The 15,210-nt window shown below is 42.1% G+C and overlaps 1 protein-coding gene across 2 annotated transcripts in view; it reads left to right on the top strand.

Moving 5' to 3' along the window:
- arhgef3 (Rho guanine nucleotide exchange factor (GEF) 3) overlaps nt 1-15,210 on the top strand; it is a 251,673-nt gene that overhangs the window by 81,105 nt on the left and 155,358 nt on the right. For both annotated transcript variants that reach the window (XM_059944170.1, XM_059944169.1), the window contains exon 2: nt 365-431. In XM_059944170.1, coding sequence (XP_059800153.1) covers nt 365-431 — 67 coding nt within the window. The remainder of the gene's footprint in view (nt 1-364; nt 432-15,210) is intronic.

Here is a 15,210-nt window from a genome sequence, read left to right as displayed (position 1 = left end):
TGTCTGTACAAGATACAGTAGATAAGTTTGCTGTTTTATGAACATCTAATCTGTGATCTTTGGGCATCTTTCAAAATTGAAAATTGATGTTCTTCACCACTTACCTAAGCACTAAAAGGACAGTTGCTTTGATGCTATGCATTATAATTCAAACCTTAAATTGGAAAAGATGTTTTAAGACTTTTGCCAATCAGAGATTCTGTGAAATAACTCCATCTGCAAGGATGGATAGAAAAAATGCATCAAATGTAAATTTACAGGATTTGTCTTCCCATCCATGACACCATTTTAACATAAAAATTTATTGTTTGAAATTCAGCGAAGAATATAATTATAAGTAGTCCCCACTTCTTTTGTTTCCTAGGCCTGCCTTACCGGAAAGTAGCACCTCTTCCCTGCTTTCTGTGGTCAGTGGCTGGAACTTAAAGGGGGTAAGTGCATTGTGACTTTGACTACACTTCCTCTTTACAAAAGGGTGATGGGTTGGGATGTATAATAATGGCAAATCTTTACCACATCCAATAAAATATTTCAAAGTCTCATCTGTATAGTTAATTAATATCAATTACACTGGTTGTAAACACCTTTCAGAAAGAAAGATCCTTCAGCACTAAGGAAGTGCGTTTAATAATGGGTTTTGGAATTTCAATTTGAGTATCCTGTGTAAAGGGCAGGAGTGCATGTTGTCGAGATGTCACCTTACATAAAAGCCGCAAAATCCTGAGTGACGAGATGGATGCTCCAGGAAGATGGCGCCGAGATCGGACACAGTGGCTTCTACGGTGCTGAGCAAAGGTGTTATTGTCTTTTAAATATTGTCTTACTGATTGCAAGACCCTGCAGGACATTAAGTTCTGAAAACACTGCGGGTCTACAATGTCAGCGGGTTGCTCATTGGCAGAGAAACTGAAGGAGCTGTCTGGGTCAGAGGGGCATCTGAGGAGTTGGGTGTTGAAGGTGGTGTGCAGTCCGACAGTGAGTGGCCATCTTGGTCATTCTGTTTGTGATCACAAGGCCCTGTCGGACATTGTCAATGTGGAGCGCTGCAAGTCCAATGCACTGATATTTTTGGTGGAGCCGCAAGACCTTGGTTGTAGGAGTACTGGGCCCCAAGCCGCAGTGTTTCCTGTTTGCAGCTGCCCAGGAGAGATGCATTGGAGTCGGTCCCGGCTGTCCACCGGTGTGCCGGGGGTGTTGTGGCACGGCATCCAAGCTGCAGTTGTGCTGTCCCACAGGTGTTTGCTTGTCAGAAGCCAAGCCATAGTGTATTTGATTGCAAACTGTTGCAACTTTCATGGACTAAGGGTCTTGGACTATATTTTTTTTTGTCTGACTGCATTTTACCAATATCTTAAGTGTTTGCTATCTTATATGTGCTTTATGCTGTGTATGAGTGTTGGTGCTGTGTCTTGCACCTGGACCCAGAAGTAACACTGTTTTGTTTGGCTGCATTCATGGGTACTCGTGTATGCTTGAATGACAATGGAACTTGAACTTCCAACAGCCATGATGAGTCTGTAACCTTATGGTGCATGTAACAGTTAGCGTGATGCTATTGCAGCTTGGGGCCTCGAAGCTCAGAGTCAATTCCGGCACTGTTTGTAAGAAGTTAGTACGTTCTCATTGTGACCGCGTGGGTTTCCTCCGGGTGCTCCGGTCTACTCCCACATTCCAGCGATGTACCAGCTAATTGGTCATTGTAAATTGTCCTGTGATTAGGCTGGAATTAAAACTGGGGGATTACTAGGCGGCACGCCTCGGGGGGGCAGAAGGGTCTAATCCGCACAGCACCTCAATAAATATTTTGGTCCCGTGATTAGGCTAGAATTAAAATAGGTGGGTACTGGGTAGAGTGCCTTGTTGATCTGGGTAGAGTGCCTGTTCAACTCTATATCTCTAAATAAAATAAATATTTGAGCCATGGAACAGATGGATCAGACCTTGGTTTAATATCTGAGTTGGCATTTTGAAGAGAAAAAAGATAATTTCAATGTACGACATTGGCTTGGATCAGTAGTTTTTATATTCTTTCTGTCCGTGACTGCATGGGTTTCCTCCCACATTGCAAAGACACACAGGCTGGGTTTAATTGGCCGTCATACGTTGCCACTAGTGTGTAGGTGTTGGTAAAATCTGGGAGTGAATAACTCCCCAGAGAATGGAAATAGAATTAATCTAGGACTAGGATTAGATAGTCAGCGTGGACTTGCTCTGTTTAAGAGCCTATTTCTGCACTATCTCTCTGTGACTATTTATATGTTTTGTACCTGCTGTTGACAAATTATGAATCTGCAGGTGCTGGAAATCCAAAGCAACACACACAAAATGCTGGAGGAACTCAGTAGGTCAGGCAGCATCTTTGGGAAAGGAATTAAACCATCAATGTTTTGGGCCAAGAGCCTTCTTCGGGACTGGGGGGGGGGGGGGAGATGTCTGAATTAAAAGGAGAGGGGAAGGGAAAGAGGTGGCTGGAAGGTGATAGGCGAAGCCAGGGAAGTGGGAAAGGTCAAGGGCTGGAAAAAAAAGAATCTCGTAGGAGAGGAGAGTGGAAGTTAGGAGAAAGGGAATGGGGAAGGGATCCAGTGAGAAATAAAAGGTCAGAGTAGGTCAAAAGGGTGGGGACTTTTCACCAGAACGAGAAATCGATGTTCATACCATCAGGTTGGAGGGTACCCAGACAGAATATACGGTGTTGCTCCTTCACCCTGTGGATGGTGTCATCTTGGCACAGGAGGAGGTCATGGAACAACACGTCAGAGCGGGAATGGGAATCAGAATTGAACTGTTTGGCCACTGGGAAGTAACACTTGTGGTAGATGGTGCAAAGCCTCAGATTTATAAGGGGTCTCGCCAACGTAGAGGAGGCCGCATCGGGAGCACTAGACACAATGGACAACCCAGCAGATTCGCTGGGGTGTTGCCTCAGCCGGAGGGACTGTTTGTGCCCCGAATGGAGGGGAGGGGGGGGAGTACATGGGCAGGTGTAGCACTTAGGCCGCTTGCAAGGTTAAGTGCCTGACAAATTTGTCAAAGTATAATCCTGTTAAATACTTTCAAGATGAGTGAGATTGGTGCTTCTATAAAGTGTCACATCAGTGCTAAATGATGTTAAGTGTTTAATGTCCAGAGTCCCTGAACTGGATATCATTTTACATTTATTTATCATGCAAGTAGTTAATATTTGTTAGAAACTCAACTAGAAAGAAAGCCTTAATTCACAAACTCTTTGTGTTCTTTCAGCTCCATTATGAAATTGTGAAAAGTAGACTGACAGAAGATGACTAATTTGTAATAGTGGAATAATGCTGTTGGCTCAATTAATGGAAAGCGTGCCATTACTGCAATTTTTTTTCAAGTGGATCCTGGACTGTTCTCACTAAATTAGAATTGGCTTTGAACCATGTGATTGGTGCCACAAGTGCAGTAGCTAGAAAATGTAGATCCTGTGTCTGTCTTAATTATCACACTGTTGACAATGATATGCTTACATTGTTGCCACAGAGATTTTGAGGTGACTGTCGCTGTTGTGCTTTGGTAAATGGATCTTCTAACACATTGGGCCACTAACCCTTCATGAAATCAAATTCTGTACTTTGACTTGAGTTAAAGAACAGCTTGAAAATGAGGAAAGTGTTTTAAGATTGTGACACGATCTATTAGAAGTTGTTAGGTGTCAAACTTAAGCGGTGCCAGGAAATATTTCTGCTTGGATTTCATGTGGAAGGAGATGGCAACTGTGAACAACGAGATCAAGGGTGACATCCTGCAGGTGGTTTTTGAAACTACTTCCTTTAAGTCTTTCTTTTCTTTCAAATGTGGTTCTGCTGCTCTTGGAGCTTGGGATCTACATTTTGGTAGAGTGTTTTCGGGCCGATTGGCCGATCTGTTGCTTTGTTACCTCTGAGTGGCTTCGGTGAGTTTTTCAGCGAAGAGTGCAGCCTGAAGGCCAAGAAGCCTGGGGATGGAGCTGTGAGCCCATGAACAACTCCACTTCTCACTGATTTAAGCATTGAGGAAGATTGAAATCAATGAGGACAAGAGCAGAAGGTGGGTGGGTGTTCAGCGCAGTCTACCTGCGTGTGACTGGTCTTGCTCGCTCTCTCTCTCTCCCTCTCATTTGCTCTCCAGGAGGTTGGTGTCTGGTTCCAAATGATCTCTCTCTCTCTTGCTCTGGATCTTGGGAAAGGTTTAATCAACTTGGTTTGCGGTTTGGACTCTGTGGTGTTGTGTTTCTGGCTACTTCTTTTGTTCTGTTGCTACTTTGTGCGATTTTGATCGGGGCAGATTGCCTCTGCAGCCCATACGTAACGAAGGACACAGTGCTAGATTGAACTGAACTGAATATGCCTGGACTCTTTTGATGAATGTGTGTTTTGGTGTTTTATATTCTGAGTTTTTTTTTCGCTGTTTTGTTTGCCATTTGCATGACTTGTTCTTTTTAATTGCACATTGGGAGTTCGATGTTTTCTTTGAACAGTTCCATGCTTTTCGTGGGAAGACAAATCTCAGGGTTGTATACTGCATACAGACATTGATAATAAATGTACTTTGAAACTTTGAATGTAGTTACACATACTGTATATCACAGTGAGATCCTGTGACGGGGTATGCATCTCTCTTGGGTCGGTGTGAGGTATCCCATCGATGGGGCTCAACCTTTCCAGATATGGTACTCCTTTTTTCAACCTGAAGAAACTCTTGCACTGAAGAAAAATCATTCCAGCTTTCCCTGGGATTTATCTGCCTCAGTTTCACTTACTGTCCCTAATCAAATACTTCCTTTTAGCATGCCAGGATCCATGAATATAATCCTTCAAGGCCAAACATAAACAGGAGATTCTGCAGATGCTGGGAAACTCAGGGTAACACAAAAATTGCTGGAGGAACTCAGCAGGTCAGGTGGCACCTATGGAAAGGAATAAACAGTTGACGGTTTGGGCCGAGACCCTTCATCAGGACTGGAAGGAAAGGCGGAAGAAGCCAGAAACAAGGGCAAACATGTCACTTAATTAATATAATAATTTTGGAAATGCATTTTCTTCACATATGGTTTTATGTTCTTTGCTAGGAATACCCTTCAGGTTTGTAGAGCTTTGCGGCAAATGCTTTAACTGTGAAGACACGTTGTACTTTTGTGAAATTTGCAACGTTAAAAACTTCCTTAATGGGCAAATGTTAAAACTGTTCTCATTTCCACTTGGAGAGAAAAGGCTACATGCCAAGCTTCTTCATATAACTATGAAAAAAACTTTGTTATGCTTTTACCAGAAGAGTATCTTTGTAGATAAGAGAGAAGTGAATTGTCTTTCTTATCAGCAAAGTAGCATTGACACATAAAGTTATCAATTCTCTCTTTGTGCATCAGTTTAGTAAACTCCCCGTGCATTAATTTTCTCCCTCTCTGTATGACTCAGTATATAAATATTCCTTCTTCACCCACAGTTTTGGAACATTTGCTGCTGCTTCTGTTGCCTACTTGTCACTCCAGTTGAATTATGTCTTTTAGCAGATGGTTTTAAAGAGGAATCTTTAGCCCAAACACACATTGTCTATCTTCTCTGTAAATGCTTGCCAGCTGTTGAATGTTTCTAGCATCCCTTTTTGTTTAAACCGAAGAAAACTTTCTTGTGTGTGAGCAAACTCCTGCTTTGTCCAGGTTCAATTCCATCGCTGTGGGTAAGGGGTTTTTATGTTCTCCCCGTGACAGCGTGGGTTTCTTGTGAGTGTTCTGGTTTTCTCCCACATTCCAAAGCGCATGTGTTGCCAGGCTAATTGGTCACATGGTGTAATTGGGTCATGCATGCTCATTTGGCCAGAAGGGCCTGTTACCATGCTGTATCTCTAAATAAAATAAAGTCAAATAAATAAAATATCCAGTCTGCAAATTATATGGCCACTCTGCACTTGGCTGCCCTTTCTCTACCATAACTCTTCCCACGTTATGGTGTAAGGCCCCTATCATAAATCACAGCCTCATTTCACTGACAAGAAGTATTGCAGTCTTTAAAGAAATGTGAATTGCCAGTGAAAACAAATTATCCAAATGTCTTCGACTGGCACAAAGTCTTTGTCCTCCTGCACTCAGTCCTGCCAGTATTATGAGTCTTATGAAAGATTGGTTATGTGATTTGATAGGATAATTGACCATTTCTTTTGTCTTTTCCTAATCCTGTGAATTGTTTTAACATGTGTAACGTGATCAGAAATTTTATTGGTAATGCCACAGTGAAGAAAGATTGCCTGTGGTGAACAATGGTGTGACCTAATGAAGGACTTCTCAAACTGTTAAAGACTAACAGGAAACTTGAGTATCTGAGGTTGGGGCTGAAAATATTCTGACTCCTGAAGTCTTGTACTTGCCCAGAAATGCTGCTATTTCCGGTCCCTGGAAATCAATATGGCTTGAGGCATCACCATTATAGACCTGCCTTCTGATTGGCCTCCAACAATGCCAGTCCTTGGGTTAATTTTGTTGAGCATACTTTGAATTTCTTTTTTGTAAGGTGGCTCCATAGACCCCAGCCAATAAGGAGATTGGGGATCATGGCACTGGCTTCATGTCCAAACACTACCTCACTTTTTAATATATGTTATTTCTGCTTTTGCATGATTTTTAGTCTATTCAATATACATATACTGTAATTGATTTACTTATTATTATTTTTTTTTCTTCTGTATTATGCATTGCATTGACCTGCTGCTGCTAAGTTTACAAATTTCACAACACATGATAATGAATCTGATTCTGGATAGCTAATGGGTCAATAATAGAAAGAAAAAAAATAAGGTAATTGTCAATGTAATGTTCGATGTCAGTTGCTCAATTTTAGTATCGAGAGGACCAAAAAGCCACCTCTAAGCTGTAGCTTTTGAGATTCATTAAAAAGTTAGGAGGAAGGCCAGTGGAAATTCTGAGGTGGACCTGAAACTTCACCATATACTCAGAGTGCACCAATTATGTTGCAAAGTGAAATGGCAGACTCTGGGGATGGAAATCCAAGTTGCATGAGTGGGTAAACACAAACAAATGATGTACAGGTGGGGTTATGCATTTTGGCAGGAGAAGTAGAAATGCTGAATATTTTGAAATGGTAGGAGATTGGTCAAAGCTGCTGAAAGCATGCACAATATAGCAGGGAGTTAGAAAGCCTTTATCATTAAAAGATTTAGGAGAAAACTTAATGTGTCTTCCTGCAGTTACACTGAGAACATACCTGAAATATTGTACAATTTTGACACCTTTCCTAAGGCAGGAACTACTTGCTATTGAGGAAGTGCAGTAAAGATTCATCAGACTGGGTCCTGGAATGGCAACGAGGAGAGGTTGAGTTGGCCAGGCCTCTGCTCTCTACATATAGTCAGAAAACCATATTAAAGCTGTGCTCATCTGGGTAGGTGGACAGAGAAAGTCTTGCTTGCCTGAGGAAAATAGAACTCATGTGACAGCCTCAAAATAGGGGTAAAGGATGTTGGTAGAGGCTGTTTAGGCCCTAGGTACAAGGTATTCTTATGCAGAATGTATGAACTTTGGAGGTTTTTTTTTAACCCTGCAATGCAGTGGAGACTCAAACTCACCGACTACATTCAGAACAGAGATCAGTAGATTTCTATATGACTATATGTTAAAATAATTGAGGGATATGGGCACAGGGCAAGAAATGATGAAGCAGATGATAAGCCTTAATAGTGTTAAATGGGAGAGCTGTATCAAGGGTTGATTGGCCTATTTATTATTTTCTTGCGTTCTCATAAAATGAGTCTTCTCATCTTTTCTCTCCTTCATGACTTTGGAAAATGTTACTCTTGGGGTGGTGGAAACAGATATGGTAGAGGAGCTCAGGAGGCTGGTTGACACATGATGTTCAGGGAGTGAAGAGATATGAAGAGGCAGAAGAGAATTGGTTTATCTGGGCATTGCCTCTTCATATCAGCTCAGATACCATAGACCAGTGGGCCTGTTTCTGTAATGTGCTGTTCTGTGTCTGCGAATCAGAATCTGTTTTATTATGATGTGAAGTTTGTTGTTTTGTGGCAGCAGTACAGTGCAAAGACACAAAATTATTATAATTACAGAATAAATACCTTGTGCAAAAGAAAAGATAAAATATGATAGTGTTCATGGATTTAGTGACCTTTTACGAGCTCATGGTGGAGAAGAAGAAGCTATTTCTGAATTGTCGAGTGTGGGTCTTTAGGCTCCTTGCCTCGTGGTTGTAATGAGAAGAGGGCAGGTCCTGGATGGTGAAGTTCAATGTTGAGGGTTGCAGCCATCAGGTGGGGTACCTGGCCAAGTACTAAAGACCTGTGCTGAACAACTGGCTGGAGTGTTCACTGAGATCTTTAACCTCTCACTTTGGCAGGCTTCAATTATACCGATGCCGAAGAATGAGGTAGCCAGCCTCAATGACTGTCGTCCAGTAGCACTTGCATCCATAGTGATGAAGTGTTTTGAGAGGTTAGTGATAAAACATAAACTCCTGCCTGAGAAGTGACTTGGATCCACTTCAATTTGTCTACTGGAGCTACAGTTCCAAAGTAGATGCCATCTCATTGGCTCTTCACTCAATCCTGGAATATCTGGACAGCAAAAGTGCATACAGCAGGATGCTCTTTATCGACTACAACGTGGCATTCAATTCCACCATCCCTTCAAAACTAATCAATAAACTTCAAGACCTGAGCCTCAATACCACCTTGTGCAATTGAATCCTTGATTTCGTCCCTTGCAGACTCCAGTTAGTTCAGAATGGCAACAACATCTCAACAATCTCCATCACCACAGGTACACCGCCTTTCTGAGACACCGCTCCCTAAAGATGTCCTGGGTACTTTATAAGTTAGTGCCCAAGATGAAGCTGACTAGATTTACAACCCTCTACAGCTTCTTTCGGTCCTGTGCAGTAGCCCCTCTATACCAGACAGCGATGCAGCCTGTCAGAAAGCTCTCCACAATACATCTAAAGAAGTATTTGAGTATATTTGTTGACATGCCAAATCTCTTCTAACTCCTAATGAAGTATAGCGCTGTCCTGCTTTCTTTATAACCACACCGATGTGTTCCAATGTTGTATTCAAGATTGGTAATGACACCACTGCTGTTGGCTGAATGACAGGTGGTAACGGATCAGCATATTTGAGGGAGATTGAAAATCTGGCTGAGTGGTGCAATAACAACAAATTTTCACTCAATATCAGCAAGACCAAGGAGCTGATTATTGACTTCAGGAGAAGGAAACCAGAGGTCCATGAGCCTGTTCTAATCAGAAGATCAAAGGTGGAGAGGGTTAGCAGCTTTAGATTCCTCAGTGTTATTATTCCAGAAGACCTGTCCTGGACCTGGCACACAAGTGCAATTACAAAGAAAACGCAGCAGTGCTCCTACTTCTGTAGGAGTTTGCATAGATTCAGCATGACATCTGAAACTTTGACAAACTCCTGTCAGTTGTTTATTGACTGGCTGCATCACAGCCTGGTATGGAAACACCAATGCCCTTAAAGGGAAAAATCATACAAAACATAGTGAATATGGCCCAGTAAAGTCCTCCCTACACCATTCATTATGTGGAACATTGTCGCAGGAAAGCAGCATCCATCATCAGAGGCCTTCACCACGCAGGACATGCGCCCTTCTTGCTGCTGCCATCTGGAAGAAGGTACAGGAGCCTCAGGACTCACATCACCAGGTTCAGGAAATGGTTAATACTCCTCAACTATCTTGGACCAAAGGGGACAATTTCACTTAACTTCACTTGCCTCATCATTGAAATGTTCCCAAAACCTGTGGACTCACTTTCAAGGAGTCTTTATATCATGTTATTGATATTTATTGTTTGCTTATGTATTTATTATTATTTCTTTCTGTTTGTATTTGCAGTTGGTTGTCTTTTGCACATTGGTTAAAAGCTCAAGTTGGTGTGGTCTTTCATTGATTCTATTATAGGATTATGGATTCATTGAGTATGTCCTCAAGAAAATGAATCTCAGGGTGGTATATGGTGACCTGCACGTACTGTGATAATAAGCTTACCTGGAACTTTGAACTTTGAGGTGCCGTCTGTTGAAGATATCCTTGATGTTAGGGAAGGTTGTGCCCATGATGGATCTGGCTAAGTCTATAACCTTTTGCAGATTTGTGTGATCCGGTGCATAGGAGGACCCATACCTGGTCGAGATGCAGCCAACCAGAATGCTCTGGACCATATAATCAACAGAAATTTGCAAGGGTCTTTGGTGACAAAGCTAATCTCCTCAAACTCCAAATGAAGTAGAGCCACTGGTATGTCTTGGTCAGGATTGCATCAAAGTAATGAGCCCAGCATAGGTCCTCTGAGATGTTAACAGCCAGAAGCTTGAAGCTCCTTAGTCTTTCCACCGTTGACCCCTCAATGAGGCCTGGTGGTTCTTCCTCAACTTCCTCTTCCTGGACCCACAATCAATTCTTTGGTCTTGCTGGTGTTGAGCGCGAGGTTGTTGCGGCACCCCTCAACCAGTCTATCTATCTCAGACCTGTATACCTCCTTATTGCCATTTGAGATTTTATCAGCAATAGTGTTGTCATCTGCAAATTTATAGATGCTGTTTGTATTGTGCTTAGCCAAATAGTCATGAGTATGGAGAGAGAGTAGAGCAGTAAGCTGAGCATATATCCTTGAGGTGTGTCTGTGTTGTTCCTCCTTAAGGAGGAGATGTTGTTACTAATCCACACTGAAAGTGGCCAACCTTTGAGAAAGTCAAACATTTAGTTGCAGAGGGAGATACAGAGGCCCATGTGTAGAAACTTGGTGATTAATATTGAGGAGATAATGGCATTGAATGTTGAGATAGTTGTAATATGAAGAAGTAGATTTTAAAACGTTATCTAATTTACTCATACCATCAGTTATTGATAGAGTTACTAGAAGTGGTTATGCAGCAATATTTCCTTAATGGTGTTAAATATAGTAACAGTCTGAAAATATTTTGCTGACTCTAATCCCATAAATGTGTTGAAGGTCAGGAGGTTAGTCGAACAGTCATGCAGTAAAGTGTAGAAATAAGTGCTGAAAGCTTTATCCAAATGAAGACACACATTATGTTCAGAAACATTACTCATTTTGGCCTGCTAAAAGCCTGAATATCTCCTTTAATTATGCCATCCAAATCCCATAGTCTTTGATTTAAATTTCTTCCAACACAGACCAAATTATTTGAGCTAACTGTTCAAGAACTCCAAAACCATGTGCCAAAGATTTAATTACAAGAGATCTGTATAAGTCATGATTTTAACAAAGCAGAAATTAGGATGGTGGGTTTGTACAGCATTGGGCCCGGGAGATCTTAAGATTCTGACTTGTCCGCATTATATTACTCACCCAAAACAGTCAGGAGTGGTATCTCACTAGCATCTGCAGGGGAGCATCATTCGGGGATTCACCAACAAAAATGAAAGGAGCAGTCCTAGGCAATCTCGCACTACAAACTTTTCTAAGGAGATTCTCACATTTGGTGATGGGGTGGATGAAGAAAGGCTCAACTCAGATGAATAGTTTAGGCATTTCCAGACCTGTGCTGGACTGTTCTTAAAGAGCACTGTACGTTTTTCTCCCTCCCTTTTATTTTAAATGCTTGGGTCCCTTTAGACACGAATTCTTTTTCATGCTGGTGCTACATGAAGGAATTCCACGGCTGATTCTCCAGCAGAGCCTCTGATTGACGTAGCACATTGGGTCCTGGGGACATACGAAGGGGGGATCCTGTAATTCCCTCAAGATGTTCTCCATTCAGTACAGAAAAGGTGGGGATTTTAGCAGGTTTGACTCACACACAACTTTAAGTTTACCCAAGTGGGCAGGATTCAAAATCACCACCGTAGATTCTTCTTTTCCATTCTCTTACCACACAAGTTGCATAATTTGTTTAGTGTTTGGTTTAATTCATTAATTAACATATTTACAATTCACTATGCATTATAAAAGACTGTATTAAACAGGTCATCCTTTCAGGAGATTTGACTGGGCAACATATACATTGATTTCAAAGGATCCATGTGGTTTAATGCAAAATGTAGCATTTGAGATTTATTATTCTAAGAGGCATTCTTTTCAGATTCTTCCTTCTTGGTGCTGTTTAAATCTGTCTGATAGCAGATTTGGTGTTTGTTTCCATTTCTTGCTGCTGTTTCTACTACTGCAGGTATGTGTGCTGAATGCTTGCTGCTAAAGTCGTGTACAGTGCTGTTGCTAAGACCTCATCTAACACTAATATGAACAAAATTTGATCCACCTCTCCTTTTCCTTTCTTCCCAATTTCTTGTCCCTCATTGTGCATAAATAAAACAAATCTGTGTTTGTGTCATTGTAAAGGCATAATAATCTGAAGGGATCATACAAGATCTCAGTGAGTCTCACTGAACCATTGAAAACCGAACTTCATACCTGACAGAAATCATGCTAGTGTTTTGGTTTCAGACCTCTGCTGTGTTTCAGAACAATAAAATTACGATGCTTTTGTCTTGGATTGTACTGGTTATTGTGAGCCATTTAAAAGAAGCTCTATGCTGTAAAATAACATAAACATTTAGCTTCAATATTTTCAAATTTCCCTTCAACAAATGCCCAGCAATCTGTGTGTGTAAGCTGTTGATATCCATTGATGAGTGAAAGAGAGAATCTGACAGGTATAACACTTGTAAGAATCTCTCTCATGTATACCAACCAGGCCACTGCAGTGTTTTACGTTGTATATTTTCAGACCCTTGAAGTGCTGTAGAAGTCATATTTTGATGTGAGGTGTAATTTTCATCAAATAATTCCCAGCAGACTGCAACCACAACATCTGTTGAAAAGATTTGGCATCCTTTGCCGTTGCGCCTTTAGATTGCAGCATTTCTAGTAGTCTCTAATTAAGTTTGAATTTAATTGTGTTCTCTTTTCATCATCAGAACAACGCTTTGAGGGTAACTTTCAGGCAGCAATTTAGCCTCCCGTTGGACAGCCGAGGGGTTTTCATTTGGATTGATGTATTTTGAACAGAGTTGGTTGCGGGCTCTTTAATGGGAAAACTTTCCAACAGCACTGGCCATCGAACAGTGCCAGCAGGCAGTTATGCAGCCACGTATCAAATCAAGTCTGGAGTGACAAGTGTGGTTATCTTACGCTGAATGTACCTTTACCTCATGTTTTCTGCAGAGGTCACTCCCCTGGGATTGTCTTGTCAATTCGTCCCTCCCCACTAATCTCCCTCCAGGCGTTAATCCCTGCAAGCAAGTGCTACTCCTGCCCATACATCTCCTCCCTCACCTCTGTTCAGGGTCCCAGATGGTCTTTCCAGGTGAGGCAACACTTCACCTGCAAATCCGCTCGGGTCATCTACTGAGTCCTGTGCTCCCCATGTGGCCTCCTGTACTGGTGAGACCCGTCGTACGTTGGGGGAGCCGCTTTGTCGAGCCCCTCCACACCAAGTGAGACGTCCCAGTGGCCAAGCATTTTAATTCTGATTCCCATTCCTGTTCCGATATGTGGATCCATGGCCGCCTCTTGTGCCAAGATGAGGCCACCCTCAGGGTGGAAGAGCAGCACCTCATATTCTGTCTGGGTAGCCTCCAACCTGGATGTTATGAATATGGATTTCTCCTTGAGGTGAACAAATTCCTCCCCCCTCCCCCTCTATTCCCCACTCTGACCTGTCACTTCTTCGCACTTACCTATCACTTACCCCGGATCCCTTCTTCCTTCCCTTTATCCCAATGTCCACTATCTTCTCCAAAAAGATTCTCTCTTCTCCAGACCCTAAGTTCCCCCCACCCCCACAACCTGGCTTCACCTATCACCTTCCAGCTAGTCTGTTTCCCCTCCCTCTTTTCCACAGATGCAGAGTTCCTCCAGCACTTTGTTGTGTGTCGCTTTGGATTTCCAACATCTGCAGACTATCTTGTGAGCGTGGTCGAAGTTTTCTTTTGGCGGAAGGAAAGAAAGAAAGCAAACTGAATGTGTGAGAAAGGGCAGAATTTTTCACTGATTACCTATAACTCAGCCCAGAATTCTAATAATAACTAATTCAAGCTCCGTGAAAGACCTAGGAGGAGCACTGAATCAGTGAGTTGAGTTTGTCAGAGAAAGGAAGTAATGACTTGAATCTTCCTATTGCTCATTTGGAGGAAGCAATGACTCATTGATGATGGGGCTGGGAATGCCGTTTGACAAAACGGAGCTTGCCTTGGGGTCCAGGGAGTTGTTGGACAGCTGGGTGTTACCGGTGTTTATGTAGAAGCTGACCTCATTGCTACAAACAATGCCATCGAGTGACAACATCCAGAGTTAATAGAATTACTTAGGCTGGACGATGACTGCTTAGACCACCTGCTGCATGCCGGAGCCTAAGTTCCTCATGAGCCTTTTCCCATTCTTTTTTATACTTTTCAGTCTGGTCCTGGCTTCGTCTTAAATATACCTGTGGTATTTATCACTGTACTTTAAGATAATCTCCAGACGTCGTCCACCGAGTAGGGAATTTAATCGTGAGCTTGCTCTGAATGTAAAGTGACATGGTTCCTCACATCATTCTGCTCCATGAATGAAAACACATCTTCTATAACCCATTCATGCACTTAAAGACTGGTCAGATCAGCCTTTGATCAAAGAAGCACCAAGCTGCTTACACTAGCACAAGTAACCACAGCTTGAGTACTCTGTTCATTTCTGGTCACCACATCTCAGGAAGGATGTGATTGCATTGGAGGCAGTGGAAAGGGAAAGTTATGAGGATAAGGACATTTTTAACGATCAGGAAAGATGATACAAATTGTCTTAAATTCCTCATGAGCCTTTTCCCATTCTTCCTACTTTTATACTTCATAAAAATGTTTTTATAGAAGAGGGAAGACTTAATTGAAGTGCATAAAAGTTATGAAGGGTCCAAATAAAGCAAGTAGAACTGAGTAAATTCCCTGAGCAAGACGGTCTATGTTGCTATAAAGATGAAGAGATATTTTTACCCAGGTAGATGGGGGGAGTTGTTGGGTTGGGGGGATGATGGGGTAAAGAGACTGCAAATGCAGCAATATACAAGTTACTGGAGGAACTCGATGGGTCAGGCAGCGACTATGGAGGGGATTAGATAGACGATGTTTCAGTCTGAGTCCCTTCATCTGGGCTGTCCGGGACTCTGCACGAAAGGGTGATAGAGGCAGAAATTCACATTATATTTTTAAAAAGCTCTTAGGTGCATGCTTGA

The sequence above is a fragment of the Hypanus sabinus genome, chromosome 19, assembly GCF_030144855.1.
Source record: "Hypanus sabinus isolate sHypSab1 chromosome 19, sHypSab1.hap1, whole genome shotgun sequence".
NCBI classification, from domain to species: domain Eukaryota; kingdom Metazoa; phylum Chordata; class Chondrichthyes; order Myliobatiformes; family Dasyatidae; genus Hypanus; species Hypanus sabinus.
The sequence above is the reverse complement of the archived record's forward strand: the minus strand, read 5'-3'. Positions and strand labels throughout refer to the sequence as shown.